Source organism: Eulemur rufifrons, chromosome 2, assembly GCF_041146395.1.
Source record: "Eulemur rufifrons isolate Redbay chromosome 2, OSU_ERuf_1, whole genome shotgun sequence".
NCBI classification, from domain to species: domain Eukaryota; kingdom Metazoa; phylum Chordata; class Mammalia; order Primates; family Lemuridae; genus Eulemur; species Eulemur rufifrons.
In genome coordinates this window covers 13362296-13384216 of record NC_090984.1, presented here as the reverse complement: position 1 = coordinate 13384216, position 21921 = coordinate 13362296, and the positions used below count along the sequence as shown (strand labels likewise).

At 56.3% G+C, this 21921-nt stretch overlaps 3 protein-coding genes across 5 annotated transcripts; 2 read left to right on the top strand and 1 right to left on the bottom strand.

Annotated features, from left to right (window-relative positions):
- The first annotated feature begins 1347 nt into the window (after positions 1–1347).
- On the top strand, positions 1348–13880 carry KANK3 (KN motif and ankyrin repeat domains 3). The gene is made up of 11 exons (XM_069479339.1): positions 1348–1385; positions 4728–4789; positions 5458–6720; positions 6804–6903; positions 7103–7297; positions 7392–7476; positions 7865–8081; positions 11692–11837; positions 11962–12162; positions 12246–12344; positions 13605–13880. Exons 2-11 carry the CDS (start codon positions 4756–4758, stop codon positions 13755–13757), a joined length of 2493 nt encoding a protein of 830 aa, XP_069335440.1. The 5' UTR covers positions 1348–1385; positions 4728–4755; the 3' UTR covers positions 13758–13880.
- Positions 13881–14102: 222 nt separating this feature from the next.
- RPS28 (ribosomal protein S28) lies at positions 14103–14988 on the bottom strand. The gene is made up of 4 exons (XM_069496345.1): positions 14924–14988; positions 14790–14837; positions 14362–14496; positions 14103–14186 (listed from the first exon to the last, which is right to left on the bottom strand). Exons 1-3 carry the CDS (start codon positions 14960–14962, stop codon positions 14374–14376), a joined length of 210 nt encoding a protein of 69 aa, XP_069352446.1. The 5' UTR covers positions 14963–14988; the 3' UTR covers positions 14103–14186; positions 14362–14373.
- Positions 14989–15105: 117 nt separating this feature from the next.
- Positions 15106–20935, top strand: NDUFA7 (NADH:ubiquinone oxidoreductase subunit A7). 3 transcript variants are annotated; one of them, XR_011236411.1, is made up of 5 exons: positions 15106–15180; positions 15561–15610; positions 18105–18254; positions 20160–20644; positions 20747–20808. XR_011236411.1 is itself a non-coding variant. In XM_069496332.1 (4 exons), exons 1-4 carry the CDS (start codon positions 15130–15132, stop codon positions 20835–20837), a joined length of 342 nt encoding a protein of 113 aa, XP_069352433.1. In that variant the 5' UTR covers positions 15106–15129; the 3' UTR covers positions 20838–20935. The 3 variants fall into 3 exon arrangements, 1 of the variants encoding a protein (XP_069352433.1); XR_011236410.1 differs by having other exon boundaries at positions 20033–20644; XM_069496332.1 differs by lacking the exon at positions 20160–20644 and having other exon boundaries at positions 20747–20935.
- The last annotated feature ends 986 nt before the right edge of the window (positions 20936–21921 follow it).

Genomic DNA, 21921 nt, shown 5'->3' with positions numbered 1-21921 from the left:
GAGCTATGATAATGCCACTGTATTCTAGCTGGGGCAACAGAGTGAGACTCTGTTTAAAAAACAAAGCAAAACCTTAGCTCAAAACTCCATCTCCACTTCTCAACTATGAAGACCCCCCACCAAAAAAAGCTATACAGTCCAGGGTAGCTGGGATTGTGTCCCCTGAAGGACCTACACAGTGCCTGGCACACAGTAGGTGCTCAATAAATGCTAAATTAATAGGGGGAAAAACAATCTGTATAGTCACTTTAGATCACAATATACTCCAAATGGGTTAATGAGTTAAATGTAATGTTAAACTTTTATTATGTTTTGAGACAGGATCTCCCTCTGTTGCCTGGGCTAAAGTGTAGTGGTGTGATCATAGCTCTCTGCAGCCTCAAACTTCTGGGCTCAAACTCCTGGGCTCAAGTGCTCCTCCTGCCTCAGCCTCCTCAGTAGCTGGGACTATAGGTGAGCACCACTATGCCCGGCTAATTTTTCTTATTTTTTGTAGAGATGGGGTCTCGCTCTTGCTTAGGCTGGTCTCGAACTCCTGGCCTCAAGCCATCATCCTTCCTTGGCCTCCCAAAGTGCTAGGATTACAGGCATAGCCACCACACTGGACACTTAAGTCATTATTTTAACAAACACTTATTAAGCTCCTACTTTGTGTCAGGGTCGCTGGATAAAGCAGTGACCAAAACCAATCAGTTCCCTTTTCCTATGGCGCTGACACTTTAGTGGGAGAGGCAGATGGCAAACAAGGAAACAAATAAATGTTTAGTTTTGCTTTTCACATAGTGAAAGTAGCTATTAGGTCCATAAAGCAAAGTGATGGGGAAAATATTGACTGGAGAGGGGCCACATTAGGCGTTTAGGGGGCGGTAACACACAGGTTGAGCCTCAAAAAGTAGGAGAAGGTGGCCACATGTGCAAGGACAGACATTTCAGGAAGGTGCAACAGCATGTGCAAAGGCCCTGCGGTGGTTAAGATCCAGGGTCCTAGTACCTCACCCTGACCCTGGGAATTAAGCGCCAGTCACACAAATCCACTGAATTACTCTTCTACTCAGAGTCCTTCCATGGCTCCCTAGTGCCCTGTGGGTCAAACCCAAGCTCCTCAGCCCGGCGCTGGGCAGGACTTGACTACGGCTGAGGCAGAAATGCCGCCCGCGCGGCCACCCTCCCTCGGGGAGTGTCACTTCAGGCCACGCCCCCATCTGCAACCCACACTCCAGGCCCCGCCCATGAGTCCCGCCCCGCCTCACCATTGGACAGCTTGGAGAGCCTCGCGTGCTGGTTGGCTGGCGTGGCCGTCAATTAGCGTCAAAGCCTTGAAAACGGGTCCCAGAGCTTCGAGGGGGCGGGCTCGGGTGCAGGCGCGGCTGGGGCTGCGGCTTCAGGTAAAGCGCCAGTTTGCCGGGACAGCGACGGGGGTCCTGGCGAGGGATCCGGGGGGGCGCACGGGACTGGGCGCTGCGCGGCGCTGCGCTTCCAGCCGGTCTTCGGGCGCAGCGCGCTGCGACCGGGCGGGAGCCGTGTCCTCCGGCTGGGACCCCCCTGCGCTGGGAGCCCCAGGTGGGTAGCCCCAGGGGGGCTCTGGGTTCCTGAGTTCGGCCCCCTCTCGCCCTTCAGGAGCCAGTGAGGGGGCTTGTTCGCCCTCCAAGCGCCCCAACCGGCCCTGGGATCCTTTCCCAGCGTTGCTCCCTGACGGCTGGGGGTCCCGGGTCCAGCCCCTCGCGCTGGGCTGGGTGTGGGAGGGCGATACGGAAGCGGTGCTGCGGGGAGGGACGGATGGCCCCCGGACCTGGAGACAATGGGCAGCGGATGGGACCGCCCGGCGGCGTTTCCTGTAGGAAACAGCTCTGTCTCTGCGAGGCCGACCTGGAGCGGGGTGGGTGTGCAGCTGACCTGAACAGCCCCCCCCTTCTGTCATCAGCCTCCCCCTGTCCCTCCCTGCGCCACATCTCAGGGGTCTGAGAGTCCCCCCCCAACATTAGGGGGTGCCAACACCCAGGGCCTCTTGGAAGGCGCCCCCTCCCCAGGATTAAGATCCGCAGTGGCCCGCCTCGTCCCCCACCCCTCCGGTTTCGTTATCATAGCTCGGCGTCCCGAAATAGTCCCTGGGGCGGGAGAGGGGGCGTATGGCGTCGGCTGTGACGGCCTAATGAGGGGGTCTCAGGCAGAGGATCCGGATCTAGTGGTGACAGCCAGAGCTTGGAGACTGGGAGAGGGGAGGGCAGGGGACGGGGGAGAGGCCCCCACTCCAGTGAGTCTGCAGCCCCTGGAGCGGCAGCGGTGTGGGCCTGTCCTTCCACACTCCCCCCAGTCCCAATCAGGGATACAGGCTGAGACTGACATAGGTGCAGGCTGGAAGCGCCAAACCTCCTCAGGCTCCCTGCCCCTCCCGGCAAGGGGAAGGGGCTATTTCTAGAAGCCATTCAAGTTTAGGAACCAATTTACAGACTCTGGACTAGCTACGTGGGTTCGAATCCTACCTCTGCCCATGTGCAATCTTGGACAGGACATTGAATCGTGCCTTAGTTTCTCCATCCATACAATGGGAGGACAATGAAAATAGGAAAGCCAGTCTCAGAGGCTTTAGCTAAGATTTTAAAAAAATAACTCAATACCCATAAATTGCTTAGAATAGAGGCTGGCCCCTAGTCAATGCCAAAAGTGTCATTATTGTCATTTGCCATTCTGGAGGCATCCACCCATTTTTCAGCCCTGCCTCTGGGTCTAGCTGCTCCAGCTGGTTTAGGTCTTAGGAATGGCCCACAGATGTTTTCTGAGCTCCCAGGGGCTCAGATTTAGGTGTGACCAGGTCACCGGAGGAAGGAGCTGACCTCACTGAGTCATACGGCCAACTGTGAGAGAGGCAGATGCAGACCCCTAGGCCTTGGTCTGGGCTTTTCCCATAACCCTGTTCTTCCCTGGCAATTTCCTGAAAACAAGCTGTCATCAGAGGTACTGGCAGTCCTCCGAGACGACCTGCTGCCCTGCTGGCCTGCAGCTGGTGTGAGAGGACGGGAAACAGCTGCTTGGGGACTGGAAAGGGCTCCCCCACCTGGCCTTGGGGTGAGATGGAAGGTCTCAGGGACCCAGGGTTGACAGAGGTGGGACGTGGAAGGGGTGGAGCAGGGTGATGAGTCAGACAGGCTGATGGGTGCTCAATGGCTGGTGGTGTCAGGCACACAGGTGGACATCTGGAATGTGAGAGGTCGGAAGAGGTGGCTGGGAGGGTTGCCAGGTGGTTAGCACAGAGGGCAGTGGGCCAGGGAGAGTGTCAATCGGGTCTGGCAGGTGCCTGCCAGGGGAGGGCCGGACAAGCAAGGGGGTAGTGAGAACTTGTAGCTGGGCTCTGCTGGCAAAGAGTTCCCAGAAGGTGGGCAGAGCCCAATCCAAGGTCATTTCCCACAGGGAATTGACTTTGACTTAAGCACTCCCTGCTTCAGTCTCCCCATCTGTAAAATGGGAATGACAATATCTACCTCAGAGGATTGTAGAGGGATTACATGTAATCAGGCAGGGCATACAATAGGCACTCAATACAAGCTGCCTTCCACTCTCCAAAGGTTTTCCATATGGACTCTCCAAAATCCCATCTTTCCCACCCTGTGCTTTTTGAATCTAAGTTCTGGACTCAACATTTGTCTTTGTTAAATAGCACATTATTCAATGTTGCCCAGTCTTCCTTACTTTCTTAGAGTCGCTTTCCCCGCTGTTCTCATGGAGAGCCACAGCTCTAAAAACCTGGGTGCTTGTGGTTCCATTACAAGCTCTTACAAGCCAAGGACAAAGCCCTGTGGCACTCCACTAGAGACATTCCAGGGAGACAAATATCCACTGATTTGTAGCCTTTGGTGCATCCAGCCCACAATTCTCCATCATTCCTACAAGGGTCTCCTAAGTCTCCTTGGCAAAAATTCAGATGCACAATTACATCTTATTTGCATTTGTCTAAGGAAAAACATATTCAAATATCCTCTTCATTCATATATATATGTAGATATATACATGTGTGGAATCTGTGCAGATGAGTTTTTAACGAGTTCACGAAGGGCTTTCCAACTCTCACCTCCCTTTTCTAAAGGCTCACAGCTCACCTCTTTGAGCATGGATTTCTTTTTTCTTTTTTTCAGAGACAGAGTCTTGCTCTGTTGCCCCAGGTAGAGTGCAGTGGTGTCATCACAGCTCACTGCAGCCTCAAACTCCTGTGCTCAAGCGATCCTCCTGCCTCAGCCTCCCGAGTAGCTGGCACTACAGGTGCACACCACCACACTCTACTAATTTTTCCATTTTTTTGTAGAGACGAGGTCTAGCTCTTGCTCAGGCTGGTCTCAAACTCCTGAACTCAAGTGATCCTCCTCCTCAGCCTCCCAGAGTGCTGGGATTACAGGCGTGGGGCACCGCACCCGGTCTTGAGCATGGATTTCTAATTTTCCCTGGAAGTTAAAAGAACCCTCCCGCAGGTCTGAATGCCTCCCCAACACCCAGCTACTCTCATTTTCTTGTTCATCTTCCTCTCTTGGCTTGATGCCTTTCCTGCCTCCTCTTGCCAAGCCGGCTAAGGCCTGGGGACCCCTTCATTCATTCATTCATTCAATCCAAAGTTTCCAGATCTCTTCTTGGAGGAGGAAGGAGAGGGCATGTGTGTGGGGGGCGGGTGGGTTGAGCCCGCAGCCGGAGCCAGAGGGGCAGGGCCCGGCCCCACCCTCACCCTCTCTGGGACCCTTTTTCAGGGTCTGTCTGGCAGCTACTGGAGAAAACATGGCCAAGTTTGCCCTGAATCAGAACCTGCCCGGTGAGTGTGCAAAATGGGAGAGGTGTGTGTGCACAGATCCACACTTGGTGCCCACGTGTGTGGACACAGCCCTGCAGGTAGAGGGCCCCTCCCAAAGGCCTACTGGGCAATGTCATGGCCCTGTTTAAAACCCAGAGAGCCCCCTAGTTTGCTCAGGGCACCTGTCCTCCACCCCGCTGGGCTTCCAGCCAACCCTCCTCACCCTCCTCAATCCCACCGAGGCTCTTTGCGTGGGCTATTTTCTTCTAGAAATCATCCGTCCCCAGCTGCTTCCTCCTTGGTCATGCACAGCTCAACTTTTAAGTCCCCTCCACAGGAAACCTTCCCTGACAATCAGAGCAAAGTCTGGCGCCCTCCAGTTACTCCCTATTTCATCATCGTGCTGTTATTATTATCGCCCTAAGCACCCTTTGGAATGATTCCGTTTATCTGCTTCCTACAAGAAGGCAGAGATGTCTGCCTTGCTCACAGCTTTGTCCCCAGGGCCTACAAAATTGCTTGGCACACAGTAGGCACTTAATAACGCGTGACAGCGTGACTATTTGGGTGCAGATAGGTGTGCGAGCCTTGGGCGTGGTTGTGTGCTCTGGCAGTCATGCAGGCGCGTGGTGGGGCGGTGGGGGACACGCTCTATGACCTCCTCCACCATGCCCCCGTCCTGCCCGCAGACCTGGGCGGCCCTCGCCTGTGCCCGGGCCCCACCGGGGGCGCCCGCAGCCCAAGCTCACCCTACTCGGTGGAGACGCCCTACGGTTTCCACCTGGACCTGGACTTCCTCAAGTACGTGGAGGAGCTGGAGCGTGGCCCCTCAGCCCGCCGCGCCCTGGGACCCCCGCCCGCACGCCGCCCCCGCGCGCCCCGGCCCGGCCTGGCGGGCGCGCGCAGCCCAGGCGCCTGGACATCCAGCGAGTCCCTGGCCAGTGACGACGGCGGAGCGCCCTCGGGGCTCCTGCTGCCGCCACTGTCCCCGCGCGCGCCCGTGCGCAACCCACGCGTCGAGCACACGCTGCTGGAGACTAGCCGACGGCTGGAACTGGCTCAGGCGCACGAGCGCACGCCCAGCCCCGCCCGCACGGTCCCGCTCAGCCCGCGGGGGTCCGGCCGCAGCAGCCCCGCCCCCAGCCGCGCCCCTGCCTCGCCGGGCCCAGCGCAGCTGCAGCTGGTGCGCGAGCAGATGGCCGCGGCGCTGCGGCGCCTGCGCGAGCTCGAGGACCAGGCGCGCGCGCTGCCCGAGCTTCACGAGCAGGTGCGCGCGCTGCGCGCCGAGAAGGCCAGGCTGCTGGCCGGGCGCGCGCAGCCCGAGCCCGACGGGGAGGCCGAGGCGCGCCCGGACAAGCTCGCCCAGCTGCGGCGGCTCACCGAGCGCCTGGCCACCTCTGAGCGCGGCGTCCGCGCCAGGGCTGGTCCCCGGGCTGACGGTCCCGACGGGTTGGCCGCCACGCGCACTGAGGACGCAGTCCAGGTTCTTGACGGCGCGTCCCGGCCGCCCGACTGGGCGCCCCAGACCCGGGAGGCGGGAGCCCAGGCCATGCCCGAGACCCGAGACCAGGGTGCCCTGGCGGTGCCGGAGACCCGGGAGGCTGGCGTGGAGGCGGCCCCCGAGACCGTTGAGGCGGACGCGTGGGTTACCGAGGCGCTGCTGGGGCTGCCCGTGGCCGCTGAGCGCGAGCTGGAGCTGCTGCGCGCCAGCCTGGAGCACCAGCGCGGGGTGAGCGAGCTCCTGCGAGGTCGGCTGCGGGAGCTGGAGGAGGCCCGCGAGGCTGTGGAGGAGGCGGCGACGGCCCGGGGCCCGCCGCGCGAGGCTGCCACCCAGACCCCGTGGAGAGGTACCGAGAAGGCCACGCAGACCGAGCCCCCAGCGGAGGCCCCGTCCCTGACTCAGGAGGACGCTCCAGGATCCATGGAGGGAGACAGAGCCGTGGCCCCCGCAGGTGAGTCCAGACCCCTGGCTGCGTGCGTCCTGGCCTTTGGCCCCCGGGACTGGAACTCAGTGTCCTCGTCTGATCCCCGCCAGGCATCCTCAAATCCATCATGAAGAAGAGAGACGGTACACCTGGTGCCCAGCCCAGCCCTGGACCCAAAAGCCTGCAGTTTGTTGGGGTCCTCAACGGAGAGTGAGCATCTTCCCCCTCCCGGTCGCAGCAACTGCTGAGACGTAGACTGGGGTTTCCCAGGGCTGCTCCTTTGCTTGCAGCGTGGTCTTGGCAATCCTGTTTCCTCATCTGTGAAATGGGGACAGCCACTCCCACCTCGCAGGACTCCAGAACGGGCCTACAGAGGAGGCTCAGCAGACGCCTCCCGCCCCGCCCCCAGGTACGAGAGCTCGTCCAGCGAGGACGCCAGCGACTGCGACAGCGAGGACGGTGGCGCCCAGCTCCCTAGGAGCTCCTCCTCGGGCTCCGGGGACGACAGCGGTGAGGGATCTGACTCAGGCCCTCCTACCAGCGGGGATGTCCGGGACCCTGAGCCCGAGGCAGAGGCTGAGCCTCAGCCAGCGGCACAGGGGAGGTGAGCGGATCTAGGGGTTTGGAGCCGGGTGGCTGCACTCCTCCCTGTTGCCACTGCCCCCTGATCCCTGATCCTCTCCCCGCCGCCTCGGCAGGTGCGAGTTGAGCCCGCGGCTGAGGGAGGCATGCGCAGCGCTGCAGCGCCAGCTGAGCCGGTCCCGCGGAGGAGCCCGCGACAGCGTGAGTGCCAGGAGAGCCGTCCCAGGGAAGTCAAACGGGCCCCACCTGGACCTTCCGTGACCGGGCTCTTCAAAAAGATCTCTGCCTCAGGACAGAACCTTTCCTTGGTTACCCAAAAGGAGCCTGTCCCCAGCCCCAGTCCCCGACTCCCTAATGGCAAGCGCTCACCGTGTTCCCCAACTCCAGGTTGTGTCACAGATTGTCCCCCAGAAGGGAAGGACGCCCTCCCTCTCTGCGTTGCAGCGCCAGCCCCTCCCCCCCCAGGATAATCACTGATCTGCCTTCCCTGCTTGAACACCAAAAGGGTCTTCCGAGCCCCCACCCTGTCCCTGCCAATGCCCCTGGACCATGGCTGACGCTGACGCTGTCTTTGCCCCTGTCGCTGCAGGGCGCGGCACGCCTGGTGGCCCAAGAGTGGTTTCGAGTGTCAAGCCAGCGGCGCTCTCAGGCAGAGCCCGTGGCCAGGGTGCTGGAAGGGGTGACGTGCCTGGGACCAGAGCTGCTGGCGCACGTGGTGAACCTGGCAGATGGCAACGGGAACACGGCCCTGCACTACAGCGTGTCCCATGGGAACCTGGCTATCTCCAGCCTGTTGCTGGATACGGGTCAGAGCCAAGGAAGGGTGGGCGGGGGACCAGGGAATGGGGGGCTGCTAGGGTGAGAATGCTGAGAGGGGCTGGCCCCGCACAGGGCGCCACGGGCCCTTCTTCAGGTTTCTCGTTTCATTTCGTCGCTGATGGATTGCCAAGGGCCTTTTGACCACACCACTCCCCGAGCTCTGCCCTGACCCTGCTCCCACTTTGCCGGTGAACGGAATTCTTGCCTCTGGGCTTAGGTAGACCTCAATTTAAGGGCATTACTTAACTTTGGGGGGCCCAGGCTGGAGGGTCGCTTGAGGCTAGGAGTTTGAGACCAGCCTGGGCAACAGAATGAGACCCTGTCTCTATAAAAAATAAAAAAAAATTAGCTGGGGGTGGTGGCGCCTATAGTCCCGGCTGCTGGGGAGGCTGAGGCAGGAGGATTGCTTGTGCCCAGGGGGTCGACGCTACGCTGAGCTATGACCCACCACTGCACTCCTGCATGAGACCATGCCCTCTGTCCCTGAATCTCCAGCCCGCACACTCACAGAGTTCCTGAGCCCTGATGTCCACTCTCAAGGGGAGGTACTCACCGGGCAGGGCTCTGACTACCCTCCTGGGCTGGGTCACTGGGCCTGCTGCCCCCACTCCTAGAGCCTGAGCTGGCTCCATTTCTACAAGTTTCTATCACCTGCCTCCTGCTGCTCCTCCCTTGCCTCAACATCCCCCCTCTGGAGCAGAGAGGCACACATCCAGACAGTACTGGGGAGAGAGGGTGGGCCACCCACCTCCAGCTGCGTTCCCCATGGGATGCCACACTGGCTGGCAGGAGCATCCCTGGGTACCCTCCTGCAGGTCCAGTAACCTCTGGGACTCACTGCAGGCCGAGGCGGGTCTCACTGTCTGTCCCCCAACTCCCAAACACACAAATCCCTCTGGTCCCTGCAGGTGTTGGTGACCTGGGGAAGAATAGCTGCTCTGGGGGCTGGGGGACAGTGAGTGAATTCAAATGAATTTCCTGGGCATCTTGTGCCTTAAAGGGGGCTGGGGCTGCAGTAGGGGTGAGGCAAGCACAGGCATTGGTCACCACAAGAGGTGACAGGCTCTTTTGGGCCCCCTTTAGGCCTTGCCTTTTTTTTTTTTTTTTTTTAAAGAGACAGGGTCTTGCTCTGTTGCCCAGGCTGGAGTGCAGTGGTGTCATCGTAGCTCACTGCAGCCTCCAACTCCTGGGCTCAAGCGATCCTCCTGCCTCAGCCTCAGCCTCCCAAGTAGCTGGGACTACAGGTGCAGCCACCACTCCTGGCTAATATTTTTGTTTTTTATATAGAGATGGGGTCTCCGAATGTTGCCCAGGCTGATCTCAAACTCCTGGCCTCCCAAAGTGCTGGGATTACAGCTGTGAGCCATCATACCCATCCCCTACATTCTAATCCCATTTGGGTCCCAGCCTGTCCCCTGGGCCCCCCGTTCTTGCCCATATTCCTCTGCCCCTACCTGCTGCTGTCATGTAAACCTGGGGGCTCTCCCTCCCCGGGACCCTGAGTCTTCAAGGCCCTCCCCATGTAGGGCTGGCTGTTCCTCTTTCATTGCCCTAGAACTCCGAGCCTGGAGGTGGCTGTGTCCACCTTGCTTTGCTGTCCACATAGGGACCTTTCCCCTCTCTTCCTCCTCGAACCCCACCTTGGACTCTCTTGTTATTGACCAGATCACTACCCCTTGCCCCTTCTGCCTTCTCCCTCTGGCCTCAAGTCGCTCCTTGTTTCTTGAATTTTAGCTCCTGCCAGATCTCCCTGCAGAGCAGGTTCACTGTCACTGGTTACCACGTCAGCCCGCTGAAACTTGGGCTGCACTTTCCTGTCTGCCTAATCCACACACAACACTCACGCACACAGCAAGTTACATGCAGCGAGGGACACAGAAGCCTAGGGTTCCTGTGAGCCAACCCCCGTGGCTCAGGAAGGCGGCCTCAGGTGGATTGGATGTGCATGTGCACTGCAGGGGGAGAGACCCTGGAAAGCAGCCCACCCCAGGTTTTACGCCCTGGGTTACGTGACTTGCTGGGCTAAAGCACTGGAAGACATCCTGTTTCTAGGTGGGGGACAGGAACAGAGCTCGGGCTATTCCAGTAAATTCCTCCTCATTCCAGGATGTTGCACTCCCAGAGCCATTTAGTTATTCTTGAGAACTACAGTGAGAAAAGGGGAAGAAAATGGGTTGATCCAAGACCACCTGGAGAAATGTCTTATACTTGTCAATTTCTGTATCCTCCTGGAAGTCCCTCCAACCTCCCAGCTTCTGAGGTCCTTGGCCGGCTCCCTTCCCTTGACCTTGACCTCTGCCCCATGTCAGAGTCCAAGGTGGGAGGATTGCTTGAGGTCGGGAGTTCCAGACCAGCCTGGGCAACATACCAGATCCTGTCTCTAACAAAAAATTTAAAAATTAGGCAGGTGTGGTGGTGTGCACCTGTAGTCCCAGTTACTTGGGAGGCTGAGGTGGGAGGATCACTTGAGCCCAGGAATTGGAGTCTAGTGAGCTGTGATCGTGCCACTGTACTCCAGCCTGGGCAACAGAGCGAGACCCTGTCTCTTAAAACAAACAAATAAATAAATAATTTCCAACGGGGATAAGGACCATGACAAAATACAACCAAGGCATGAAATCAAGAAGTGGAGTGATCTTTTAGGTAAGCAAGGCCTCAGGGTAGCTGGGCAAGGGAAGATGGGTGGGGCCCCTGGTAGCCTGCAGAGACCCCACTCTGGTTATTTCTGCGTGTCCCTCTCCCCACCTGACACCCTCTACTGGCATCATGGTGGAAGGAACGGACACCCACACAACATGCCACCCAACTAGTCAATGCCCCTCCACCTTTGATGCCACTCCGCTTTGCTCCCCAGCCCACCACTATGAGACACTTTTCAAACAGAGATTTATTTTCTTTCAGCTCAGGAGGCCAGAATTCTGAAATCAAGGTGTTGGTGGGGTTGGTTCCTTCCTAGGAGCTCAGACAGTCTATTCTATCCCTTTCTCCTCCCTTCTGGCAGTCGCGGGCAATCCTTAGCATTCTTGGCTTGTGGCTGCTTAACTCCACTCTCTGCCTCCGTCGTCTCGTGTTCACCTTGTATTTGCCAGCCTCTTCTCATATGAAGACACTGCTCCTGTTGGCTTAGGGCCTACCCTAATGGCCTCTTTTTAACTTGATTACATTTGCAAAGACTTTCCACATAAGGTCCCAGTCACAGGTACTGCGGGTTAGGACTTCAACATATTTTCTCTAGGGGAGCGAGGATTGGGGCTTGGCGGGTGGCAGCTGTGAAAACAGACTTATCCGTTATTCAGTTGACAGATGTTACTGAGCACATGCTGTGTGCCGGGTATTGTAAGTACTGAGGGACACAGCAGGGAACAAATCAAAGTCCCCATCCAGTTTGAAACAGGGAGGTGCAGGGAGGCTTCCCAGAGGGAGTGAGATCTGAGCAAAACCCTGTTGAGGGAGGGACCACGTAGCTATTTTGGGGAGAGCACTGAAGTGATCACCACTGTCGGGCAGATGACATCCCTGAGGCTCGGAGGGAGGTGAGTGGACCGGGTTGGGCTGGGACTGTTGGCCTCTCGGTGGATGGGTACCCTTCTCTCCCAGGGGTCTGTGAGGTCAACCGCCAGAATCGAGCCGGCTACTCTGCCCTCATGCTGGCTGCGCTCACTTCCGTGGGGCGGGAGGAAGAGGACATGGCTGTGGTACAGAGACTCTTCCACATGGGCGATGTCAACGCCAAGGCCAGCCAGGTGCGTGACACCCCCACTCTGGCTGAGTCCAGGGGTCACTTCCACTTTGGGAGTCAACCTGTCTCTGACCTCCCTGTCCCCCAGGGTCTGCTCCAGCCTCATTCCCTTGTTCCCCACTCACCAGACAGGGCAGACAGCGCTCATGCTGGCCATCAGCCATGGCCGACAGGACATGGTGGCAGCTTTGTTGGCATGTGGGGCTGATGTAAATGCACAGGACGCGGACGGGGCCACAGCACTGATGTGTGCCAGTGAGTATGGACGCCTGGACACCGTTCGGTTGCTGCTGGCCCAGCCAGGCTGTGACCCTGCCATCTTGGACAACGTGAGCCACCACCATGGGGCCGGTGTGTTTGTGGAGGGGCCCATGCTTGGCCCAGGGACCTAACCATCCCTAATGTTCCTCAGGAGGGCACCAGCGCCCTGGCCATTGCCCTGGAGGCCGAGCAGGATGAGGTGGCCGCTCTGCTGCACGCCCACCTGAGCTCGGGCCACCCTGACACCCAGGTGAGTGCAGCCCAAGAAACACAAGCTCCCAGCTGTGAATTCAGGTGGGGAAGACACTAAATTCACCCAGGGAAGCAGGAGGGATGGGGAACCTGTGTCTGGATTCTGCCACATGGCTGGGATTTTATGTCTAACCTGCAAAATGCCTATGAGGTAGACACACCCTCAGGTAATGAGACCTTTAGAGGGGAAGTAACCTGGCTAAGGTCACACAGAGGAGAGCTGAGGGAGACCTAGCTCAGACCTCTCCCATGTGTCTCTGGGATCATGTTACCTGCCCCCAGAGAGCTCACATCAAAGGAAAAAGCAGCCCTTTGGCTTTAGGCAGGGTGGGTAAGGGGTGCAGGCTCAGAGCTTCAGGACTGGAAACTGGGCGACAGCTTGCCAGCAAGGAGGACAGGTCTGGGAGAACACACAGGGTTCGTCCCCAAGGGGTGGAAGCTTACTCTCAAGTGCCAAGCTCTGTTCTCAGCACCTTCATAATCAAATCATCTAAATCAGCCCGGCCATCTGGTCAACTTAAAACAGGCTTTGTGTTAGATGACTTTGCCCAGCTGTAGGCTAATGCAAGTGTTCTGAGCATGGCTAAACTATGATGTTCAGGAGGTTAGATGAATTAAACGTATTTCTCACAAGATTTTCAACTTACCATGGATGTATGGGGATCTAACTCCATCATAAATCAAGAAGCATCTGTACTCGCCCCTCTATGAGAGACGTGGGAAGACGAAGGATTCAAACCAGGCAGCCTGGCTCCAAGGCCCCTCCTTAGGCATGACCGCTGTAGAGAGACCTCCACCAAGTTAAACATCCTTTTCTTTTCTTTTGAGATAGAGTGTCACTCTGTTGCCCGGGGTAGAGTGCTGTGGCATCAGCCTAGCTCACAGCAACCTCAAACTCCTGGGCTCAAGCGATCCTCCTGCCTCAGCCTCCCGAGTAGCTGGGACTACAGGCATGCGCCACCATGCCCGGCTAATTTTTTCTATATATATTTTTAGCTGTCCATATGATTTCTTTGTATTTTTAGTAGAGACAGGGTCTTGCTCAGGCTGGTCTCAAACTCCTGAGCTCAAACGATCCTCCCGCCTCAGCCTCCCAGAGTGCTAGGATTACAGGCATGAGCCACTGCACCTGGCCCAAGTTAAACATCTTTAAGTCTGGTGGGGCTGAAACCTCTCCTGCACCAGCCTCCTTCCAAAGGAGACTGCAACAGGACTCCCTTCTCTCTCTAGAGCCAGTCACCTCCTAACTCCCCCACAGCCACACCTGGTGAAGGAGGATCCAGTGACAATGGTGGGGATCCCCAGCCTCAGTGAGCTGCTGGACTCACTGGACCTGGATGAGGGGAGATCTTTCCTTCCCCTACCTGAGCCTCTGGGACACAGCAAGGGCCAGGGTCCTCTGTCCAGATGATAACTCTGGCCCAAGAGCAAGGCTGTTTCTGCTTGGATGGCTGTGTCAGGGAAGGGTTCATGCCGGACCAACGAAGGTGAGGTGGAGGCTGAGGAGTGATCCAGCCCTGGTCCACTCATGTCCCCAAACTTCTTTCCCAATAAAACATTCCTGCTAAATGTGTGTTTTGTCTGGAGCTGGGGGTGTGCGTGCACATACAGACACATGGTTCCCCCTCCTCAAAAAGGCAATGCCTCTTTTGGGCAGACCCCCCCTCAGAGGCCTCACAGAGTGCAGAGAGTTGACCACCTGTGGGCCCCCCAGGAAACCTAGCAAAACTTTAGACAACCGAGATGAGAACCAGAGTTTACATACAACACAAATGCTTTATTTAACAATCGCAGATCACCCCCACTGGGCCAAGTGGTCTTGACCCTGACATCCAGGACCCTGTAAACAGAACCAAGAATGACATGCTGACAGGCCGCCTCGGCAACTGGCAAACTCCCCTCTTGCCAGTCTCTTGTACACCCTTTCTGCCTCCCGAACTTTCTCACCCATGGGATTAGCGAAGCCTCCCTATCACCAGCCCAGGGTCTAACAGAGGCCGCCTCTCCGTACTCACCAGCAGCCAAGGTCAGCGCAGCCTCCGAGCTTCTCGCTCTGACTCTAACAAGGTGAGCACGTCACCCTCGCGCACGGGGCCTTTCACGTTGCGGATGATGGAGCGGCTCGTGTCGTCCATAAATTCCACGCGCACCTACGGGCCCGACGGATAGGAGTCAGGGAGGGCCACGGACTGGCACCGCGGGGTGGAAAGCAGATTTGGATTCAGAGGACGTGCTGGGGTCGGATCACGGATACTTGTAAGGGGAACACTGGAGCCCGAGGAACGGGCTGGACGGAGCTCGAACCTGGTTGGCAGGGTATTGGTGAAGGATCAAGCGCTGGAATAAAGGGAATATGGGTTTTCGCATTCCAGCTGGTACAAGGCTGGGGCCACCATCAGCACTCAGACCCCGGGGACTCGCCCGGGGGCCCACACCCGCTCACCTGCGTGCACTGTCCCTGTGAGCCAGTCCTGCCCAGCACCTTGGTGACCTGGCGGAAAGAAGCTGGGGTCAGATCTGGCCCTCTCGGCTTCTCTACTTCCTCCCCCGAACCCCAAATTGGGACCCCCACCTCACCCTGGCCAACTTTATGGGCTGCACGCGGCTGGTGTCCATAATGGCGGCGCTGCGGCTGTCGGGCGGAGAGGAGTCACGTGGTTTGGAGAGCGACTTTATATGACGCTATAGCTCCACCCACTTCCGTTCTCGCGAGAGAACGCCGCGTCCTTCCCAGAAGCCTTCGCGGTAGAGACGTTAACGTCGCCCTTCAGCGCGGACGGAAGATGGCGTCCGCTACCCGTTTCATCCGGCGGCTGCGGAACTGGGCATCCGGGGTGCGCGGGACAAGGGCGGGACTGCGCTCGGGGGCCATGGGCTCCGTGTGCCCGGACCCGCTCCCGCTCTCACCTCCCTCCTAAGCCAGGACCCCTCGCTCAGCCTGGGATCTCCCAGGGACCCCCCCAACTCATGATCCTTCAGCCCGGGACACACCTGCCCCATCCCACCAGACCTTGATCCCCTCCTCGCCGCGGGATCTCCCTGGCTCCCGACTCGTCGTCTTGGGTCTTGAGGGTCCGGACCCCAGCTTTCCTCTTCACTTGCAGGACCCATATCCCTGTCTTCATCTGTTCAGCCCTGGGCCATCCCCGTCCCCTCGCTCGCCCTTTCCTAGGTGTTTCGCAGACTGACTTCCTCTCTCCTCCTCCTCCCACAGCAAGACCTGCAGGCGAAGCTGCAGCTGCGCTACCAGGAGATCTCCAAGCGGTGAGCAGGCCCCGCTCGCTGCCCTAGCCTGTGGCTCCGTCCTTCCTCCATCAAAAATAAAATTCATGTTCCTTTAGACCCCTGGAGCGCTGGGCTGAGATCCTGCCTCCAGTCCCCTGCCAGGCCATGGAGGCAGAGGTTTGCCTTTAACCTTGGGGAATCTGTAGAGACAGCTCTCATGGAATATCCATGATGGGCGTGCGTTAGGAGTGGGGATCATGAGTAGGTTTGTAGTCCTTATTGCGGCCATGTCAGTTAGTGTTATCCCCAAGCTACAGATGAAAAAGAGTCCCAGAGAGGCTAAGTCATTTGCTAAAAGTTACTCGGAAGCTAGAAAGTGACAGCTGGAATTTGAACTCAGAAATGTCTTGATTTCAAACTCACTTATGTCCAAAAATTCGTTAATATTTACAAAGCCCTGCCGTGTATGTCCTTAGCCTTGCGGATAGCAGTTAACACAAGTTCTCATCCACGTTCCTTTCGTGTTTCTCACTTCCTAGGGAGAAACATAGTAGGGAAACAAACACAGCAGGTACCATTGTTCTACAAAGGTTTGAAGACAAAACAAAGTGATTGAGCAGAAGCTGGACATTGCAACCTGAAGTCAGAGGGTTGGGAAGGGTCTCTGCTCAGATAGTGGCATTTGAGTCACATGAGTGTTGGGAAGAAGCCAGTCAAAGGATAATTACTGAAAAACCATTCTGGGTAGAGGGTAAGGGCCAAGGCTGTGATGCTGGATAGAGCCCGAGTAGGAAGTAGGTCAGTGTGGCTGGAACACTGAGGGAACTGGTGGTACATGAAGTTATAGGAGTAGGCGGAGGGAAGGCAGTCACTGAGTGTTATGAAAGGAAGAAAACTAGCATTAGAATAACCAAACTTATGTGAATGTCTGCATGTTATGACCAGTTCCAAATATTAAAAGTACCGAATTGTCTGGGAAGCTGAGCGAGGAAGGAGGATTGCTTGAGGCCAGGAGTTCAAGACCAGCTAGAGCAAGAGCGAGACCCCATCTCTACAAAAACTAGAAAAATTAGCAGGACATGGTGGCTCATGTTTGTAGTCCCAGCTACTTGGGAGGCTGTGGCAGGAGGATCATTGAGCCCAGGAGTTTGAGGTTGCAGTGAGGTATGATGATGCCACTGCACTCTAGCCTGGGAGACAGAGCAAGACCCTGTCTTAAAACAAAACACAACAAAACCAGAAAAACCTACTGAATTGCTTTTCTATCAGGGTAATTGGTAGGCCAGTTGAAGAAATGGTTTTGTACAATTTTCAACTTCTTTAGGGTAACAGCGCCCCCTAGTGATTCATTTGGGCCCTGGTTCTTTTTACTTTTTTTCTGTGAGAATGCAGAAAACCATGGCCTTGCATATAGAAGGTTGTTTCTGTATTCCTTAAGCAAATTCTACCTTTCACACAATATATCGCTTTTAATATTAAACCTTTCACTTTATTTATATCTGTGTTTCTTATTTTTTTAAATACCATAAGTATATCACTTGTCCTAAGAAAAAGTTAAATCCTAGCAAAACAGTTACCAGACAAAAAAGCTGTTTAAAAACATGGCTAAATGTTTTTAGCCATTATTTTTAGCCAGATCTCTTTTTGTTTGTTTAAGGGTTTCTTGAACAACTAATGCTATTTTGAAAAATTAAAAAAGAAGAGAGAGAGAGAGAGATAGGGTCTTGCTAAGTTGCCCAGGCTGGCCTCAAACTCCTGGGCTCAATTGATCCTACCACCTCAGCCTCCCGAGTAGCTGGGACTATAGGCATGTGCCACCACGCCTGGCTAAAAGCCAGGTCTTTTTACAACTTTTTTCCCCCGTCTTCTCTGCCCTGTCTCTTTCTGGGAAGTTACTCTTGTTTTGAGCTAAGCATTTCCTTTTAAGGCCTCAGGCTTTTAGGTAAATTCAGCCCAGGGTTTAGCCAAAGCCAGGACTGAGTTCTGTTTAGCCCTCCAACTTCCTCTGGCTGCAGAGAGAGAGTCCTGGTGTCTGACCACATGGCAGAAAATGCAGAGACCTGGGCAGGCGCCAAGGGCAAGGTGTTCCTTGAGCAATAAGCCTTGATCCCAGCGGTGTTCTCCAAAGAGTTCTTGTGCTAACAAGAAATCCAGGGCTTCCATACAGTGGCCTTTGGGGAAAAAACAAAGTAGGCTAAATCTGGGGCTCTACCTGCAGGTGGAAGTGAGGTGTCGGGGCGGGGGCAGGGGGGCATGTCTGGACTTCCCCTTTCCCTAGGAGACCCAAAGATTCTTCCACTCCCACATTTGGAGCAGGTGGGGGATCCTAGACCCCAGCTTTGCCTTCCAGTACCTTCATGTCCAGAGAAGGGGCTGTCACCTGCTTCTGGGCCCTGGACCCCTCCCCAGGCATAAGTCCATGCCAGTGTACCAAGGGACGCCCCTGGCCTGCAGCCTATCCCAGTGGCTGGCTGTGTACCCGCAGTGCAAATGACTGTCCCTTTGTTTCAGCGCCAATGTTCTTTTCCCTCAGTACTCAGCCTCCTCCCAAGCTCCCCGTGGGCCCCAGCCACAAGCTCTCCAACAACTACTACTGCACTCGAGACGGCCGCCGGCAGTCTGTGCCCCCTTCCGTCATCATGTCATCACAGAAGGTGCTGGGGTCAGGCACGCCGGCAGAGAGGTGAGGATCTCCAGCCCTGCTTACCTAGACCTCCCACACACCCCTTCCTGCATCCGACTCTTCCCCCCGCCCCCGTGGACAGGGTGCTTGTCTAGATCCTGTTAATCGAGTATCAACTGCATCAGGAACTGTGCCACTGGGGGCTTTCAGTCCGAGAGCTCATTTAATCCAACCCCACCCAGGGTAGGGGTTAGCGCCTTATCCGGGGGTGGGTGTCCTGCCAAGCAGCTGAAGTTCCAAGGTCCCTTCAGGGGCCCTGGGAGAAGCCCATACTTACTGTTTTTATAACTGTGTATTATTTACTTACTTATTTAAGAGGGTCTTGCTCTGTTGCCCAGGCTGGAGTGCGGTGGCGTGATCATAACTCACTGCAGCCTCCAATTCCTGGTCTCGAGCAATCCTTCTGCTTCGGCCTCCCGAGTAGGGAGGACTATAGATTCGTACCACTATGCCCAGGGTTAATCTTCATAATTAATGTTTGTAAGCTCTTAGTCAATGCCACGCCTACCTCCTAATAACTCCACAGGTTAGACAGAGATGACCCCTGTTGCAGAAGACAAAATGAAGGCTCAGAGAGGCCAAGTGACTGGCTTGGGTCACACAGCCTGTGGGTAGCAGAAGCAGGATTTCAGACCAGTTTGCCTGGACCCCCATTGGTGCCTGGGCTCTACAGCTGACTTGCTATGTGGCCCTGGGACAGTCCCACAGCCTTCCTGAGACTCAGTTTCTTCGTCTGTAAAATGAGGGCAGTAGGCATGCAGTGTGCTGAGATCTGTGAAATGCCGGGTCCAGGCAGGCCTGCTGTGTAGTTAAAACTTGGTGGACAAGCTGGGCGGGGCCGTGTGGTCCCAGCGACTTGGGAGGCCAAGGCAGGAGGATCGCTTGAGGCCAGGAGTTCAAGACCAGCCTGGGCAACATAGTGAGACCCTGTCTCTATTAAAAAAAAAAATTTTAGTTTGGGTGCAGTGGCTCATGCCTGTAAAATCCTAGCACTCTGGAAGGCCGAGACGGAGGATCTCTTGAGCCCAGGAATTCGAGACCACCCTGAGCAAGAGCAAGACTCCTGGCCGGGTGCGGTGGCTCACGCCTGTAATCCTAGCACTCTGGGAGGCTGAGGTGGGTGGATCATTTGAGCTCAGGAGTTTGAGACCAGCCTGAGCAAGAGCAAGACCCCGTCTCTACTAAAAATAGAAAGAAATTATATGGACAACTAAAAAAATATATATACATACATATATAAAAAAAATTAGCTGGGAATGGTGGCACATGCCTGTAGTCCCAGCTACTCGGGAGGCTGAGGCAGGAGGATCGCTTGAGCCCAGGAGTTTGAGGTTGCTGCGAGCTAGGCTGACACCATGGCACTCTAGCCTGGGCAACAGAGTGAGACTCTGTCTCAAAAAAAAAAGACCAAGGCTCCTTGCTCTTGTTACAAAAAATACAAAAATTAGCCAGGCGTGGTGGCGAGAGCCTGTAGTCCCAGCTACTCTGGAGGCTGAGGCAGGAAGATCGCTTGAGCCCAGGATTTTGAGGTTGGAGTGAGCTAGGATGATGTCACTGCACTATAATCTAGGCAACAGAAGGAGACCCTGTCCCTGCTTCCCCCGCCAAAAAAAAGAAAATTTAAAAATTTTTGGAAAAGCAACTTGGTGAACGGTCAGTGAAGTGGTCCCTGTCCCTGTCGTCACCTCCCAGTTCTCAGAAGTCGGGCACAAGAGTATGGCAAGCTACCCTACTCCCGCACACACCCTCACCATGCCCCTGATGTCTGCGTTTCCTAGGGCCGCTGCCTGCTGCCTCTTCCACTCTCTTGAGGTTCCCAGGAGGGTGGGAGGCCCTGGATCCCTTGCTCTTGGTGGCCTCCTTTGTCACTCAGCCCTCTTTCCCCGTTTCCTGTCTTGCTCACAGTGTGGTGTGTGCTCAGGTGGGTGAGAGGAGAGGAGAGGCTTTTGCCCTGGATTTGCTGCCAAGTGTCTCCTGAGGTGTGGTTTTCAGTCGCCAGTTGCCTGTTGACTCTTGGCTCCACCTTCCTGAGGGCAGGGCCTCGTCCTGCTAGCTCTGTGCCTCGGAGGGGCAATGCCATGTGGCGCCGAGTAGCGCTTGCTCAGTACCTGAGGAAGGAAGAGCAGTGGGCAGGGTCTCCTGATTGCCTGGCCCTTTTGCCAGTGTCCTGTCCTTGGGCAGCAGAAAATGTGGGGGGCTTATCCACCTTGGGGGCCAAAAGTGGGAAGCGGGGAGCCCAGTGGGGGTGGTTCACACAGGGCTTGGGGCACAAAGGAGGCTTGCCAGCTCCCAGCAAGAATTGGCTGACCCTCTGAGGAACTCCACTGGAGGGGACCAGGCATTCTGGAACACTCTGCTCCCTGCCTGTCACATCCAGAAAGTCCCAGCAGGTGTGTTTGCACGGGGTGGGGGGCAGGTGTGGTCTCTTTCATATCTGTCGTCACCGTTCTCTGGAAACCTGGCTCTAACTGAAGTCTCCTCTCCTCCTCCAGCTCAGCCGTGGCGGCCTCTGAGAAGAAGGCAGTAACTCCAGCTCCTCCCATAAAAAAGTGGGAGCTGTCCAAGGACCAGCCTTACCTGTGACACTGTGCCTTAGGGCCACCTGTCTGCTTTTCCTCCTTGGATTGGGTCCAGAGAGAATGTGACTTAATTTATTACAAATACATCGAACTCCAGGATCATTTCTGTTTTTACTTTTTAAGTGACACCCACCTTACTTGGATTTTGGGGTGAAGGCAGTGCCGAGTCTCCCAACTCTGTCTGCGCTTCAGGGACTGGAGAGACACTGTCCCTGGGTGCAGAGTCAGGTGACGTGGCACACAGGCCTGGGAGAGAGCACCGTCCCTCCCCTGAGGGGCTGGCTCTGCCCTGAGAGTGGTGGGAATGGGTGATCCTTCCTCGGAGTTTGGGTTCCAGGGCCTCTGTGGGTCTGGGGAACATTGACTGCAAAGGCACGTGGGAGGGGGCCGTTGACAGCAGGCCACCCGCGGGCTGCTCAGTTCTATCACTTGAGAGCTTCGGCCCTTGCCCATGTGGGCATTCAAGAACACCTTCCCACTGAGGCCCCTGCTTGACCTCTGCCACCCTGCAGCTCAGCCGGGAACACAGGACAGCCCGGGTGGCTCGCGGGGAAGCCCACCTCGGGCAGGTCAGGGAAGGCCTCCCTGTGCCAGAAGCCATTATTCGAGGGCTGGGTTGGTGAGGCCCAGTTAGCCCGGGAAAGGAAGGTGGCTGGTCCCTGGGGAGGAATGAGCAGGAGAGGAATCTGCAATCCTCCCTTTGCAAGTTTTAGGATTCTTAAATTAGGCAAGGGAGTGGAGTGGGAGAGAGGGCTGGCGCCCGGGCCCATCCTGCACAGGCGCCGTTCTGGATGCGTTACAGCCGTGATCTTGGCTGGTTCTCACGCATGTAGAGCTGGCTCTGAACCCGGCAGCTGAGGAGTCGGTGCTCGACTGCTATGCACACAGTTTTTCTATCCCCGGGCCCCAGACACCTCCGTCACCAAGTTCCTGAGCCTCAAAGGCAGGATGTTCCCCACCCGTCATCTCCGGGCAGTCCTATGGGTCACCCTTGCCATCTGTCTCCATAGCTGTACACTACTGCCTCTCCCCTGGGAACTGGGGAGATTACTATGAAAAAAAAAAACACACTCCAAAAAGAGCTATAA